The 15,425-nt window shown below is 49.7% G+C and overlaps 1 protein-coding gene across 1 annotated transcript in view; it reads right to left on the reverse strand.

Moving 5' to 3' along the window:
* Positions 1-15,425, reverse strand: part of vill (villin-like) — a 77,656-nt gene that overhangs the window by 29,060 nt on the left and 33,171 nt on the right. The window contains 4 exon segments of the mRNA XM_080213633.1: positions 7,092-7,245; positions 9,976-10,074; positions 12,174-12,252; positions 12,771-12,976. Of these exon segments, the coding sequence (XP_080069759.1) occupies positions 7,092-7,245; positions 9,976-10,074; positions 12,174-12,252; positions 12,771-12,976 (538 nt within the window).

Below are 15,425 nucleotides of genomic sequence, written 5' to 3' on the forward strand. Positions count from 1 at the left end.
CCTTCTTGAACCACTGCAGTCCCTGTGGTGTAGGTACAACCACTGTGCTGTTAGGGAGGGAGTGTTCCAGAATTCCCTGGCTGGATTACTCTTCAAAGTAGCCAGCATTGGCCCGATGGGCTGAATGGTCTGCTGTTGAAGTCTGTGATTCAGGAGAGGAGGGCGTGCAGGGAGAACAGGGGAAGTAAACGCAATGCGTAGATGAAGCAAAGGTTGTGTTGTGAAGTTGGGTAGATTGGTGATTGTAAAATTGTCACATGCGAAGAGGAGAAAGTATCGCATTGTCCCTTTAAAAAGGTAATGTTTGTTCCGTGCTTAGAAAGATTAAAACATGCAAGTATGTAAAGAGCCCAGAGTGAAACATTTGTATCGCAGGCCAAGCAGCAGGGTTGCCTTGGTAACAGGTCTTCAGGCTTTGAATTCAACCAATCGGTTTAAACCAGGCACTTGGATACCAGGAACCTATTCGATTTGAATTTGATGTTTTGGTAATCTGGGGCCAATCCAATGGTAGGGGATATTGATATGTCACCACAGGTATAAAAGAAGAGGGCAGTGGGACAACAGGCAGAGACAGCAACTGCCACCTGCTACAGATCTTAGCGCATAGCTCAAAGTCTCATCTAGATAGCAAAGGTACCAAATAAGGAAGAAATCCCAGGTAGAAGCATCAACAGAGAAGGCCCAGAATATTCCGGAAGAGACGAAATCTATATTTTTCTTAATGAGTGGGAATTGTATTTATTGGAACAGCAGACCATTAGAATGATGTTTTATTCACTTGTTAATAGTTTAGCAAACGTCTGCACTGATAGCTAGATAAATAAGTAGTTATTTGTTCATTTTAGAGAGAGTGTCAGGAATTTATATTGTTTTTAACCACTAGAGGTCGCACCACTTCACACACACTTTTTGCAGATGATAACACGAGGTACTCCTCTTTGGGTGATTCGGTGTTAGTTTTCAGAGGAGGGATTAACCTCAGCTCTGTAAGCTGTGTGAGTGAGTGGGGATTTACCGATCTCTATAACAGTTGTGTGAGTGAGTGGGGATTTACCGATCTCTATAACAGTTGTGTGAGTGAGTGGGGATTTACCGATCTCTGTAACAGTTGTGTGAGTGAGTGGGGATTTACCGATCTCTATAACAGTTGTGTGAGTGAGTGGGGATTTACCGATCTCTATAACAGTTGTGTGAGTGATTGGGGATTTACCGATCTCTATAACAATTGTGTGAGTGAGTGGGGATTTACCGATCTCTGTAACAGTTGTGTGAGTGAGTGGGGATTTACCGATCTCTATAACAGTTGTGTGAGTGAGTGGGGATTTACCGATCTCTATAACAGTTGTGTGAGTGAGTGGGGATTTACCGATCTCTATAACAGTTGTGTGAGTGATTGGGGATTTACCGATCTCTGTAACAGTTGTGTGAGTGAGTGGGGATTTACCGATCTCTATAACAGTTGTGTGAGTGAGTGGGGATTTACCGATCTCTGTAACAGTTGTGTGAGTGAGTGGGGATTTACCGATCTCTGTAACAGTTGTGTGAGTGAGTGGGGATTTACCGATCTCTATAACAGTTGTGTGAGTGAGTGGGGATTTACCGATCTCTATAACAGTTGTGTGAGTGAGTGGGGATTTACCGATCTCTGTAACAGTTGTGTGAGTGAGTGGGGATTTACCGATCTCTATAACAGTTGTGTGAGTGAGTGGGGATTTACCGATCTCTATAACAGTTGTGTGAGTGAGTGGGGATTTACCGATCTCTATAACAGTTGTGTGAGTGAGTGGGGATTTACCGATCTCTATAACAGTTGTGTGAGTGAGTGGGGATTTACCGATCTCTATAACAGTTGTGTGAGTGAGTGGGGATTTACCGATCTCTATAACAGTTGTGTGAGTGAGTGGGGATTTACCGATCTCTATAACAGTTGTGTCAGTGAGTGGGGATTTACCGATCTCTATAACAGTTGTGTGAGTGAGTGGGGATTTACCGATCTCTATAACAGTTGTGTGAGTGAGTGGGGATTTACCGATCTCTATAACAGTTGTGTGAGTGAGTGGGGATTTACCGATCTCTATAACAGTTGTGTGAGTGAGTGGGGATTTACCGATCTCTGTAACAGTTGTGTGAGTGAGTGGGGATTTACCGATCTCTATAACAGTTGTGTGAGTGAGTGGGGATTTACCGATCTCTATAACAGTTGTGTGAGTGAGTGGGGATTTACCGATCTCTATAACAGTTGTGTGAGTGAGTGGGGATTTACCGATCTCTGTAACAGTTGTGTGAGTGAGTGGGGATTTACCGATCTCTATAACAGTTGTGTGAGTGAGTGGGGATTTACCGATCTCTGTAACAGTTGTGTGAGTGAGTGGGGATTTACCGATCTCTATAACAGTTGTGTGAGTGAGTGGGGATTTACCGATCTCTGTAACAGTTGTGTGAGTGAGTGGGGATTTACCGATCTCTATAACAGTTGTGTGAGTGAGTGGGGATTTACCGATCTCTATAACAGTTGTGTGAGTGAGTGGGGATTTACCGATCTCTATAACAGTTGTGTGAGTGAGTGGGACTTACCGATCTCTATAACAGTTGTGTGAGTGAGTGGGGATTTACCGATCTCTGTAACAGTTGTGTGAGTGAGTGGGGATTTACCGATCTCTATAACAGTTGTGTGAGTGAGTGGGACTTACCGATCTCTATAACAGTTGTGTGAGTGAGTGGGGATTTACCGATCTCTGTAACAGTTGTGTGAGTGAGTGGGGATTTACCGATCTCTATAACAGTTGTGTGAGTGAGTGGGACTTACCGATCTCTATAACAGTTGTGTGAGTGAGTGGGGATTTACCGATCTCTATAACAGTTGTGTGAGTGAGTGGGGATTTACCGATCTCTATAACAGTTGTGTGAGTGAGTGGGGATTTACCGATCTCTATAACAGTTGTGTGAGTGAGTGGGGATTTACCGATCTCTATAACAGTTGTGTGAGTGAGTGGGGATTTACCGATCTCTATAACAGTTGTGTGAGTGAGTGGGGATTTACCGATCTCTATAACAGTTGTGTGAGTGAGTGGGGATTTACCGATCTCTATAACAGTTGTGTGAGTGAGTGGGGATTTACCGATCTCTATAACAGTTGTGTGAGTGAGTGGGGATTTACCGATCTCTATAACAGTTGTGTGAGTGAGTGGGGATTTACCGATCTCTATAACAGTTGTGTCAGTGAGTGGGGATTTACCGATCTCTATAACAGTTGTGTGAGTGAGTGGGGATTTACCGATCTCTATAACAGTTGTGTGAGTGAGTGGGGATTTACCGATCTCTATAACAGTTGTGTGAGTGAGTGGGGATTTACCGATCTCTATAACAGTTGTGTGAGTGAGTGGGGATTTACCGATCTCTATAACAGTTGTGTGAGTGAGTGGGGATTTACCGATCTCTATAACAGTTGTGTCAGTGAGTGGGGATTTACCGATCTCTATAACAGTTGTGTGAGTGAGTGGGGATTTACCGATCTCTATAACAGTTGTGTCAGTGAGTGGGGATTTACCGATCTCTATAACAGTTGTGTCAGTGAGTGGGGATTTACCGATCTCTATAACAGTTGTGTGAGTGAGTGGGGATTTACCGATCTCTATAACAGTTGTGTGAGTGAGTGGGGATTTACCGATCTCTATAACAGTTGTGTCAGTGAGTGGGGATTTACCGATCTCTATAACAGTTGTGTGAGTGAGTGGGGATTTACCGATCTCTATAACAGTTGTGTCAGTGAGTGGGGATTTACCGATCTCTATAACAGTTGTGTGAGTGAGTGGGGACTTACCGATCTCTATAACAGTTGTGTCAGTGAGTGGGGATTTACCGATCTCTATAACAGTTGTGTGAGTGAGTGGGGATTTACCGATCTCTATAACAGTTGTGTGAGTGAGTGGGGATTTACCGATCTCTATAACAGTTGTGTGAGTGATTGGGGATTTACCGATCTCTATAACAGTTGTGTGAGTGAGTGGGACTTACCGATCTCTATAACAGTTGTGTGAGTGAGTGGGGATTTACCGATCTCTATAACAGTTGTGTGAGTGAGTGGGGATTTACCGATCTCTATAACAGTTGTGTGAGTGAGTGGGGATTTACCGATCTCTATAACAGTTGTGTGAGTGAGTGGGGATTTACCGATCTCTATAACAGTTGTGTGAGTGAGTGGGGATTTACCGATCTCTATAACAGTTGTGTGAGTGAGTGGGGATTTACCGATCTCTATAACAGTTGTGTCAGTGAGTGGGGATTTACCGATCTCTATAACAGTTGTGTGAGTGAGTGGGGATTTACCGATCTCTATAACAGTTGTGTGAGTGAGTGGGACTTACCGATCTCTATAACAGTTGTGTGAGTGAGTGGGGATTTACCGATCTCTGTAACAGTTGTGTCAGTGAGTGGGGATTTACCGATCTCTATAACAGTTGTGTGAGTGAGTGGGGATTTACCGATCTCTATAACAGTTGTGTGAGTGAGTGGGGATTTACCGATCTCTATAACAGTTGTGTGAGTGAGTGGGGATTTACCGATCTCTATAACAGTTGTGTCAGTGAGTGGGGATTTACCGATCTCTATAACAGTTGTGTGAGTGAGTGGGGATTTACCGATCTCTATAACAGTTGTGTGAGTGAGTGGGGATTTACCGATCTCTATAACAGTTGTGTGAGTGAGTGGGGATTTACCGATCTCTATAACAGTTGTGTGAGTGAGTGGGACTTACCGATCTGTATAACAGTTGTGTGAGTGAGTGGGGATTTACCGATCTCTATAACAGTTGTGTGAGTGAGTGGGGATTTACCGATCTCTATAACAGTTGTGTGAGTGAGTGGGGATTTACCGATCTCTATAACAGTTGTGTGAGTGAGTGGGGATTTACCGATCTCTATAACAGTTGTGTGAGTGAGTGTGGATTTACCGATCTCTATAACAGTTGTGTGAGTGAGTGTGGATTTACCGATCTCTATAACAGTTGTGTGAGTGAGTGGGGATTTACCGATCTCTATAACAGTTGTGTGAGTGAGTGGGGATTTACCGATCTCTATAACAGTTGTGTGAGTGAGTGGGGATTTACCGATCTCTATAACAGTTGTGTGAGTGAGTGGGGATTTACCGATCTCTATAACAGTTGTGTGAGTGAGTGGGGATTTACCGATCTCTATAACAGTTGTGTGAGTGAGTGGGGATTTACCGATCTCTATAACAGTTGTGTGAGTGAGTGGGGATTTACCGATCTCTGTAACAGTTGTGTGAGTGAGTGGGGATTTACCGATCTCTATAACAGTTGTGTGAGTGAGTGGGGATTTACCGATCTCTATAACAGTTGTGTGAGTGAGTGGGACTTACCGATCTCTATAACAGTTGTGTGAGTGAGTGGGGATTTACCGATCTCTATAACAGTTGTGTGAGTGAGTGGGACTTACCGATCTCTATAACAGTTGTGTGAGTGAGTGGGGATTTACCGATCTCTATAACAGTTGTGTGAGTGAGTGGGGATTTACCGATCTCTGTAACAGTTGTGTGAGTGAGTGGGGATTTACCGATCTCTATAACAGTTGTGTGAGTGAGTGGGGATTTACCGATCTCTGTAACAGTTGTGTGAGTGAGTGGGACTTACCGATCTCTATAACAGTTGTGTGAGTGAGTGGGGATTTACCGATCTCTATAACAGTTGTGTGAGTGAGTGGGGATTTACCGATCTCTATAACAGTTGTGTGAGTGAGTGGGGATTTACCGATCTCTATAACAGTTGTGTCAGTGAGTGGGGACTTACCGATCTCTATAACAGTTGTGTGAGTGAGTGGGGATTTACCGATCTCTATAACAGTTGTGTGAGTGAGTGGGGATTTACCGATCTCTATAACAGTTGTGTGAGTGAGTGGGGATTTACCGATCTCTATAACAGTTGTGTGAGTGAGTGGGGATTTACCGATCTCTATAACAGTTGTGTGAGTGAGTGGGGATTTACCGATCTCTATAACAGTTGTGTGAGTGAGTGGGGATTTACCGATCTCTATAACAGTTGTGTGAGTGAGTGGGACTTACCGATCTCTATAACAGTTGTGTGAGTGAGTGGGGATTTACCGATCTCTATAACAGTTGTGTGAGTGAGTGGGGATTTACCGATCTGTATAACAGTTGTGTCAGTGAGTGGGGATTTACCGATCTCTATAACAGTTGTGTGAGTGAGTGGGGATTTACCGATCTCTATAACAGTTGTGTGAGTGAGTGGGGATTTACCGATCTCTATAACAGTTGTGTGAGTGAGTGGGGATTTACCGATCTCTATAACAGTTGTGTGAGTGAGTGGGGATTTACCGATCTCTATAACAGTTGTGTGAGTGAGTGGGGATTTACCGATCTCTATAACAGTTGTGTGAGTGAGTGGGGATTTACCGATCTCTATAACAGTTGTGTCAGTGAGTGGGGATTTACCGATCTCTATAACAGTTGTGTGAGTGAGTGGGGATTTACCGATCTCTATAACAGTTGTGTGAGTGAGTGGGGATTTACCGATCTCTATAACAGTTGTGTGAGTGAGTGGGGATTTACCGATCTCTATAACAGTTGTGTGAGTGAGTGGGGATTTACCGATCTCTATAACAGTTGTGTGAGTGAGTGGGGATTTACCGATCTCTGTAACAGTTGTGTGAGTGAGTGGGGATTTACCGATCTCTATAACAGTTGTGTGAGTGAGTGGGGATTTACCGATCTCTATAACAGTTGTGTGAGTGAGTGGGGATTTACCGATCTCTATAACAGTTGTGTGAGTGAGTGGGGATTTACCGATCTCTATAACAGTTGTGTGAGTGAGTGGGGATTTACCGATCTCTATAACAGTTGTGTGAGTGAGTGGGGATTTACCAATCTCTGTAACAGTTGTGTCAGTGAGTGGGGATTTACCGATCTCTATAACAGTTGTGTGAGTGAGTGGGGATTTACCGATCTCTATAACAGTTGTGTGAGTGAGTGGGGATTTACCGATCTCTATAACAGTTGTGTGAGTGAGTGGGGATTTACCGATCTGTATAACAGTTGTGTGAGTGAGTGGGACTTACCGATCTTGCCCACTGTGTGTTTCTTGCCCAGCCCTTGAGTTTGGTCTTTGACTGTCCACTTTTTGAAGAGTTGTTTGAAGATGGCGGACTCCGCACCGTCATTCAGCAGCACCACGTTGGTGCTGGGCGGGTAGTTCTTGGCTTTTATGAATCCCTGGAAGGTGGCAGAATGGGAAGAGGGAATGACAATGAGGAGGGGCTTCACGGCAAGCAGTCGCCATAGAAACAGTGAGTCATCACGGATGTGTAGCATAGGGGAGATTAGTGGGGTAAATACCTGGGGTTACAGGGATAGGGCAGTTAAGGGTTTGCAGACCGCTCCCCCTCCGGTCTACATGGGCAGTTCCCCCTCACAGACACGGGGAACCCACCAAATACGGATAAGAGGAACCACATCCCAATAGAGCACTCCCAGGAGGACCCCTGGCAACTGCCCCACGGCACAGCCCCACAGCACTGCACCCAGACACTCCCCCACGGCGCCCCCCCACGGCACTGCACCCAGACACTCCCCCACGGCACAGCCCCACGGCACTGCACCCAGACACTCCCCCACGGCGCTGCCCCACGGCACTGCACCCAGACACTCCCCCACGGCGCTGCCCCACGGCACTGCACCCAGACACTCCCCCACGGCGCTGCCCCACGGCACTGCACCCAGACACTCCCCCACGGCGCTGCCCCACGGCACTGCACCCAGACACTCCCCCACGGCACAGCCCCACAGCACTGCACCCAGACACTCCCCCACGGCACAGCCCCACAGCACTGCACCCAGACACTCCCCCACGGCACAGCCCCACAGCACTGCACCCAGACACTCCCCCACGGCGCCCCCCCCACGGCACTGCACCCAGACACTCCCCCACGGCGCCCCCCCACGGCACTGCACCCAGACACTCCCCCACGGCGCCCCCCCACGGCACTGCACCCAGACACTCCCCCACGGCGCCCCCCCCCACGGCACTGCACCCAGACACTCCCCCACGGCACTGCACCCAGACACACCCCCACGGCGCTGCCCCACGGCGCCCCCCCATGGCACTGCACCCAGACACTCCCCCATGGCACTGCACCCACGGCACTGCCCCACGGCACTGCCCCACAGTGCTCTCCCACTGCACTACCCCATGGCACTGCCTCACGGCACTGCACCCAGACACTCCCCATGGCACTGCACCCAGACACTCCCCATGGCACTGCACCCAGACACTCCCCCACGGCACTGCACCCAGACACTCCCCATGGCACTGCCCCACAGCACTCCCCACGGCACTGCCCCACAGTGCTCTCCCACTGCACTGCCCCATGGCACTGCCTCACGGCACTGCACCCAGACACTCCCCATGACACTGCACCCAGACACTCCCCATGGCACTGCACCCAGACACTCCCCCACGGCACTGCACCCAGACACTCCCCATGGCACTGCCCCACAGCACTCCCCACGGCACTGCCCCACAGTGCTCTCCCACTGCACTGCCCCATGGCACTGCCTCATGGCACTGCACCCAGGCACACCCCCACGGCACTGCACCCAGGCACCGGTGGGGGTAGAGTTTCTGATGATAATGGGGGCGATTCTTCCAAAATAAAAGCTCTAAGTGCCAAATGGATGTGAAAACGGGAGTAACTCCCGTTGATTTTTCCAGCGGGGAGTTTCAGAATGTATCTCCCAGACTCTGAGCACTGCAGAGAGCCCTGGTGTGAGTCACTCTGAAAACACTAATGGTGTGTTGGGACTGTTCCCTGCTGGAGAGCCCTGAGTGGGGTACTGTACATACACTGATCTGTCAGTGCTGAGATGTGCACATGCGCAGTAGCCCCCTGCACTGTTGGTCTCCCGATGGCTGGCCAGCCCCGCGACCCCCACAACATTGTCAATCTGACCCCCCCACCCACCCCCGATCACTGCCCTCCCTATCCAGGCCAGCCTCAGTGTCTCCCCCTCCTCTTCCCGCGAGCCCCGATCGCCCCGGCGGTCCTGACCCCACCCCAGCACGCTGACTGGCCCCGGTCTCCTCTTCCTAGCACTACCCGGGGGGGGGACCCTTAACCCCGGTGCCCCCCCCACCACCCCCCCCCCCCGTCCCGTGGGGTCTCCAGGGCCTCTGTTCCCTCCAGCGGGGTCGGGCCACCAGTTTCCCATCCATGGGTAAACCCCACTGGAGTGAACCACTCTTGGTGCCGGGGCGATGGGGTGGGGGGGGGGGGGGGGGAGGTTGGGGAGGGGGGTGGGGGGAGCGGGTGCGGAGACTGCAGACCCAGGCTCGCTAATGGGATGTGAAATTGGAATTTAAATATTGAAATCAGCTGGAGTAACCCAGAGGGCTGGAAGAATCGCCCCCCCCCCCCCAAAAACATGTCCCCAGTGGGTTTCTCACTTTGTGACTTGCGTAGACCTGTGGTCACACCACCGAGATCCCACCCATCGCCCTTGTCGCAACCACTCACCCTGGGACACAGCCTCCCCACTCTCCGGGGGCGAGAGAGGGGCTTGGATTATGTTGGTTGGAGCGGGGGGGACGCTTTTGGGATCGGTAGTACAGTTTTTTGGGGTGGGGGGGGTTTAAGTTGGACTTGGTCGGACGATACAAGAACCGGGCAGTACCTCGCTGGTCTCCCATTACACACCCGCCAACCTCGCTTGTCTCCATTCGCTGAAGCCCAGAGTTAGGGGTGTGACGTTGCAGGCACAGAGTGCGATCTCACCCAAAGTTAATCAATCCCCACCCCATAATACACCCAGCTCGATATTCCAGCTCTCAATCCCACCTGCTAATGACCATAACTGATACTGGATTCCATCAACTCCCCCTGAGCTTTAAATCCAATTCCAAAGCTGCCTTGTCTATTCCATTGTAACTGAGGGGGCCGTACTCACCAAAGCCCGGTTCATCCCTGCCCGTTTTTCTTCCTTAGTGGCTTCTTTTCCTTTCCAAACAAAGATGGTGACACCACCTTGATCCAGGATGTAGCAATCCTGCAAAAGAGAAGGACAGATGGATTGGCGCGGCGCCAGTTAGAGAATCCTCGGAGCCCAACCTCCGAAACCAGACGAATGTAGCCCAAAGTACTTATGTCACACGTCCCCAATCATGGAACCCTACAGTGCAGAAAGAGGCCCTTCGGCCCATCGAGTCTGCACCCAACACAATCCCACCCAGACCCTATCCCCATATCCCTTCATATTATACCCACTAATCCCTCTAACCTACACATCCCTGGACACTAAGGGGCAATTTCTTAGCATGGCCAATCAACCTAACCCACACATCTTTGGACTGCGGGAGGAAACCGGAGGAAACCCACGCAGACACGAGGAGAATGTGCAAACTCCACGCAGACAGTGACCCGAGCACGGGAATCGAACCCGGGTCCCTGGAGCTGTGAAGCAGCAGTGCTAACCCACTGTGCCACCCCGAATAAAATCTCACAACTCAAGGAACAGGTGAGCCACTGAAACAATGGCCTGATTGGGTTCAGGATGGAGATCAATGCCACAACCTCCAGGCAGGTTTCAGGAGTTTCAACTGTCGGGGAAAGGAGACATGTTGTCAATGCACTGTGGGTGTATCTACACCACCCGGACTGCAGCCATTCAAGAAGGCAGCTCCCCACCACCTTCTCAAGGGGTAACTAGGGATGGGCAATAAGTGCTGGCCCAGCCAGTGATGCCCATGTCCCACCAATGAATAAAACAAAGAATTCAAAACGTGAATCAGAGAGGTTCCGATTTGATCCCTGGACTGTGCGGAGTGGGAATGACTGCCAGGGTGAGGATAAAGAGTTTACGATGGTCTTGCTGCCATCCAGCTAAGTCCTGGGATCGGGGAAGGAAAGGAGATTGGCTGGGATTTCTGTTCCTGGATTACCAGCCAGTCCCCAGTGTCGGGAAAGGAAAGGTGATACACGTCGACCGGCATCAGGAAGGATTCGCCCGGAATTAGGAACGCTCACCTGGGATTAGGGACTCACCCGGAGTCTCTGACGGGAATTTTTTCACCAGGAGTCTCAGACCAGGGAATGATCACCCGCACCCCTAAGATTGGGAGCGTTTGCCTGGATTCCAGGATCAGGAATGGTCACCTGGAGTCCGGGATGGTGAACGGGTGGCCATCAACTGTTCGGCATCTAGAACTCAACAGTGCTCGGGATCAAACTGGGAAATAGTCACCTAAAATCCAGGATTGGGAATTCATCAGCTGGAGTCACCTGGGATCCGGGATTGGGAATTCATTAGCTGCAGTCACCTGGGATCCGGGATTGGGAATTCATTAGCTGCAGTCACCTGGGATCCGGGATTGGGAATTCATTAGCTGCAGTCACCTGGGATCCGGGATTGGGAATTCATTAGCTGGAGTCACCTGGGATCCGGGATTGGGAATTCATTAGCTGGAGTCACCTGGGATCCGGGATTGGGAATTCATTAGCTGCAGTCACCTGGGATCCAGGATTGGGAATTCATTAGCTGGAGTCACCTGGGATCCGGGATTGGGAATTCATTAGCTGGAGTCACCTGGGATCCAGGATTGGGAATTCATTAGCTGGAGTCACCTGGGATCCGGGATTGGGAATTCATTAGCTGCAGTCACCTGGGATCCAGGATTGGGAATTCATTAGCTGCAGTCACCTGGGATCCGGGATTGGGAATTCATTAGCTGCAGTCACCTGGGATCCGGGATTCAGAATTCATTAGCTGTAGTCACCAGGGATCCGGGATTCGGAATTCATTAGCTGTAGTCACCAGGGATTGGGAATTGGCCACCTATAGTCACCTGTAATTCGGGATTGGGGATCCATGAGCTGGGGTCACCTGGAATCCTGGATTCGGAATTCACTACCTGGCGTCAGTGATCACAAAACGGTCACCCAGCATATGGAATTGGGAATGGTGATCCAGAGTCCAGGGTTGGGAATGTCACCTGGAATCCGGGATTCATGGGAACAGTCACCCAGTCTGGGATCAGGAATTTTTCACCCATGGTCCAGCTGAGGTAGCGATGGAGTTTAGTTAATAAATGAGATGGCTTCTTGTCTCCGTTCTGTTAGGGAAGCCCGCCTGTAGGCCCCACGACTTACCTCATGTTTCAGGAGATCCTGGGTCAGAGGTCGTGTGGCCACTTCCTGGACCATCAGGCTTCCTGTAGCATCTGAAACACTGCGGAGAGAGAAAGCGAGATGGAGCGAATGTTACAGACAGAGTGAACGAGTAACAACGACCAGACAGGTGTTTGAAGAGAGTCACTCCTACCGAGGACCACACTTAAACACAACTTTACAGAAGTTACTTGAGTTCTGTTAAACTTCACCCTCCTCCCGCTCCCCCCAGGGTTAAAGTTGATTTATTTTATCAGTCTCACAAGTAGGCTTACATTAACACTGCAATGAAGTTACTGTGAAAATCTCCCAGTCGCCGTACATTGGGGTACACTGAGGGAGAATTTAGCACGGCCAATGCACCTAACCAGTACGTCTTTGGGCTGTGGGAGAAAACCGGAGCACCCGGAGGAAACCCATGCAGATATGGGGAGAACATGCAGACTCTACACAGACAGTGACCCGAGCCGGGAATCGAACCCTGGTCCCTGGCGCTGTGAGGCAGCAGTGCTAACCCACTGTGCCACCGTGCCGCTCTACCCTGGTCCGATTATTGCTGGGCGTGCCTTGGTAACTTACTGGTAAAGCCTGACGTTGGATTTCTGGAGCTGGTCGGCTCTGGCGTCAGGGGTTGCCTCCTTCAGCTCCCCTCGCCTCTCCCCGAGTATGGCCACCATTATCTTCATCAACTCAGGATGGTCATCCTCCCGATCGCCGTCAACAATTCCAACCTCAGCTCTCCCTCCACGTTCCCGATCCCGAATATCCTGGGCAAGGATCAGGGCCTGTGGGAGCGGGCAAGAGAGGGAGAGAGAGAGTGAGGAAACAACTCACCTTAAGGAAGTCTCTTTTATCCCCCCATAGGACAAGGGACCCTCACTGTCTGGGCCAGTATTTGTTGCCTATTCCTAGTTGCCCTTGAATTGAATGGCTCACTCAGCCATTTCAGAGGGCAGCGCATGGCTCTGAAACACAGAAACATAGAGGATAGGAGCAGGAGGAGGCCATTTGGCCCTTCAAGCCTGCTACACCACGATCATGGCTGATCTTCCAACTCAATAGCCTCATCCTGCTTTCTCCCCATAACCTTTGATCCTATTCACCCCAATATCCAGCCACCTCTTGAATACATTCAATGTTTTGGCATCAACTACTTCCTGTGGGAATGAATTCCACCGGGTGAAGAAATGTCTCCTCATCTCCGTCCTAAATGGTCTACCCCGAATCCTCAGACTGTGACCCCTGGTTCTGGACTCCCCCCACCCTCGGGAATATCCTCCCTGCATCTACCCTGTCTAATCCTGTTAGAATTTTATAAGTCTCTATGAGATCCCCCCTCTGAACTCCAGTGAAAACAATCCTAACCCAGTCAACCTCTCCTCATACATCAGTCCCACCATCCCCGGAATCAGCCTGGTAAACCTACGGTGAATCACATGTGGGCCAGACCAGGCAAGGATGGCAGATTTCCTTTGAACTTTCACATGCACATTTTATCAATGAATGAATTTAACCCCCACCATCTGCCATGGAGGGATTTGAACCCAGTTTGTGATGTGACCACTAAACTATTGGTCCCCCCTATGCTTTTGTCATTGCGTAAGGGCTCTTTACAGACCTTCTCCCAAAGTCACCCTCATCAGGGTGTAGACAGTCGTGTAGCGAAATGTCTTTGGATCAGTAATCTAGATGTCTTCCAGGTTAATGTTCTTGGGAAGGCGATGGCCCAATGGTATAAATCCAGAAACTCAACTAATCTTCTGGGAACCCAGGTTCGAATCCCGCCACGGTAGGTGGTGGAATTATCATAGAATCCCTACAGTGCACAAGGAGGCCATTCGGCCCATTGAGTCTGTGCCCATCACAATCCCATCCAGGCCCTATTCCCATAACCCCACACATTTACCGTGCTAATCCTCTGTTACTAGGGTCAATTTAGCACGGCCAATCAACCTAACCCGCGCAATTTTGGAGTGTGGGAGGAAACCCACGCAGACATGGGGAGGATGTGCGGACAGTGAACTGAGGCAGGAATTGAACCCGGGTCCCTGGCGTTGAGAGGCAGTAGTGCGAACCACTGTGCCAGCGTGAATTCGAATTCAATACAAAATATTTGGAATTAAGGCTCTACTGATGACCGTGAAACCATTGCCGATTGTCAGAAAAACCCATCTGGTTCACTCGTGTCCTTTGGGGAAGGAAATCTGCCATCCTTACCCCGGTCTGGCCTATATGTGACTCCAGAGTCACAGCAATGTGGGTGACTCTCAACTGCCCTCAGGCAAGTAGGGATGGACAATAAATGCTGGCCAGACAGCGATGCCCATGTCCCACAAATGAATAAGAAAGAAACATGGGTTCAAATCCCACCACGGCAATTAGTGGATTGAAATTCAATGAATAAGATCTGGAACAGGAACTATCACTAATTGTCGTAAAGCAAAGTCACAGAAGGAAATCTGTCATCTTTATTTGGTCTAACCCCTACATGTGACTCCTGAGTCACAGCAACGCCCTCTGAAATGGCCTCGCAAGCCACTCAGTTTGAGGGCAATTAGGGTTGGGCAACAAATGTTGGCCTTGCCAAGGAGGAAATTAAAAACAAGGACCATTCAATAGGTTCGGAGCTGATCTTGCTCAACTCCACCTGACCGCAGTATCCCCAGAAATCTATCATATCCTCAACAACTGTCCACCCACAGCTTAAAGTATTCCAAAGATGCACAGGCCTCTGAAATTTCTCCACACCCCACAGCTCTTATTCTGAAACTGCGTCCCTGCAAGGTCAATGCAGATCTCCGGTGTCGGGCCCCCGCTGCTCCAATTCCATAGCGAGTGAGGTGGTAGAGTCCCGGGACAGTCCCTCTCACAAGAGGAACTATCCTCTCCGTACCCACCCGATCAAAGTCCTGACAATATCTCACAGGCTTCAATAAGATCAACTCCCATTCGCCTAAACTCCAGTGGGTTCAGGCCCAACTTGTCCGACCTTCCCTCATTGGATAAGCCCCTCATTCCCAGGAATGAGTCAAGCAAATCTCCTCGGAATGGCTTTTAATGCAATTCTATCCTTTTTTCAATGACTTTTACAGATGTAATAAGAAGTCTGACAACACCAGGTTTAAGTCCAACTGATTTATTTGATAGTAAACTCACAAGCTTTCAAGGTTTCCCTCTGCGTCAGGTGGATGGAGAGTTCTGGCCTCAGACAGAGCGTATAACAGCTCACACAGT

This window comes from Carcharhinus amblyrhynchos, chromosome 2 (genome assembly GCF_965287045.1).
Source record: "Carcharhinus amblyrhynchos chromosome 2, sCarAmb.v2.hapA, whole genome shotgun sequence".
In the NCBI taxonomy this organism is placed as follows: domain Eukaryota; kingdom Metazoa; phylum Chordata; class Chondrichthyes; order Carcharhiniformes; family Carcharhinidae; genus Carcharhinus; species Carcharhinus amblyrhynchos.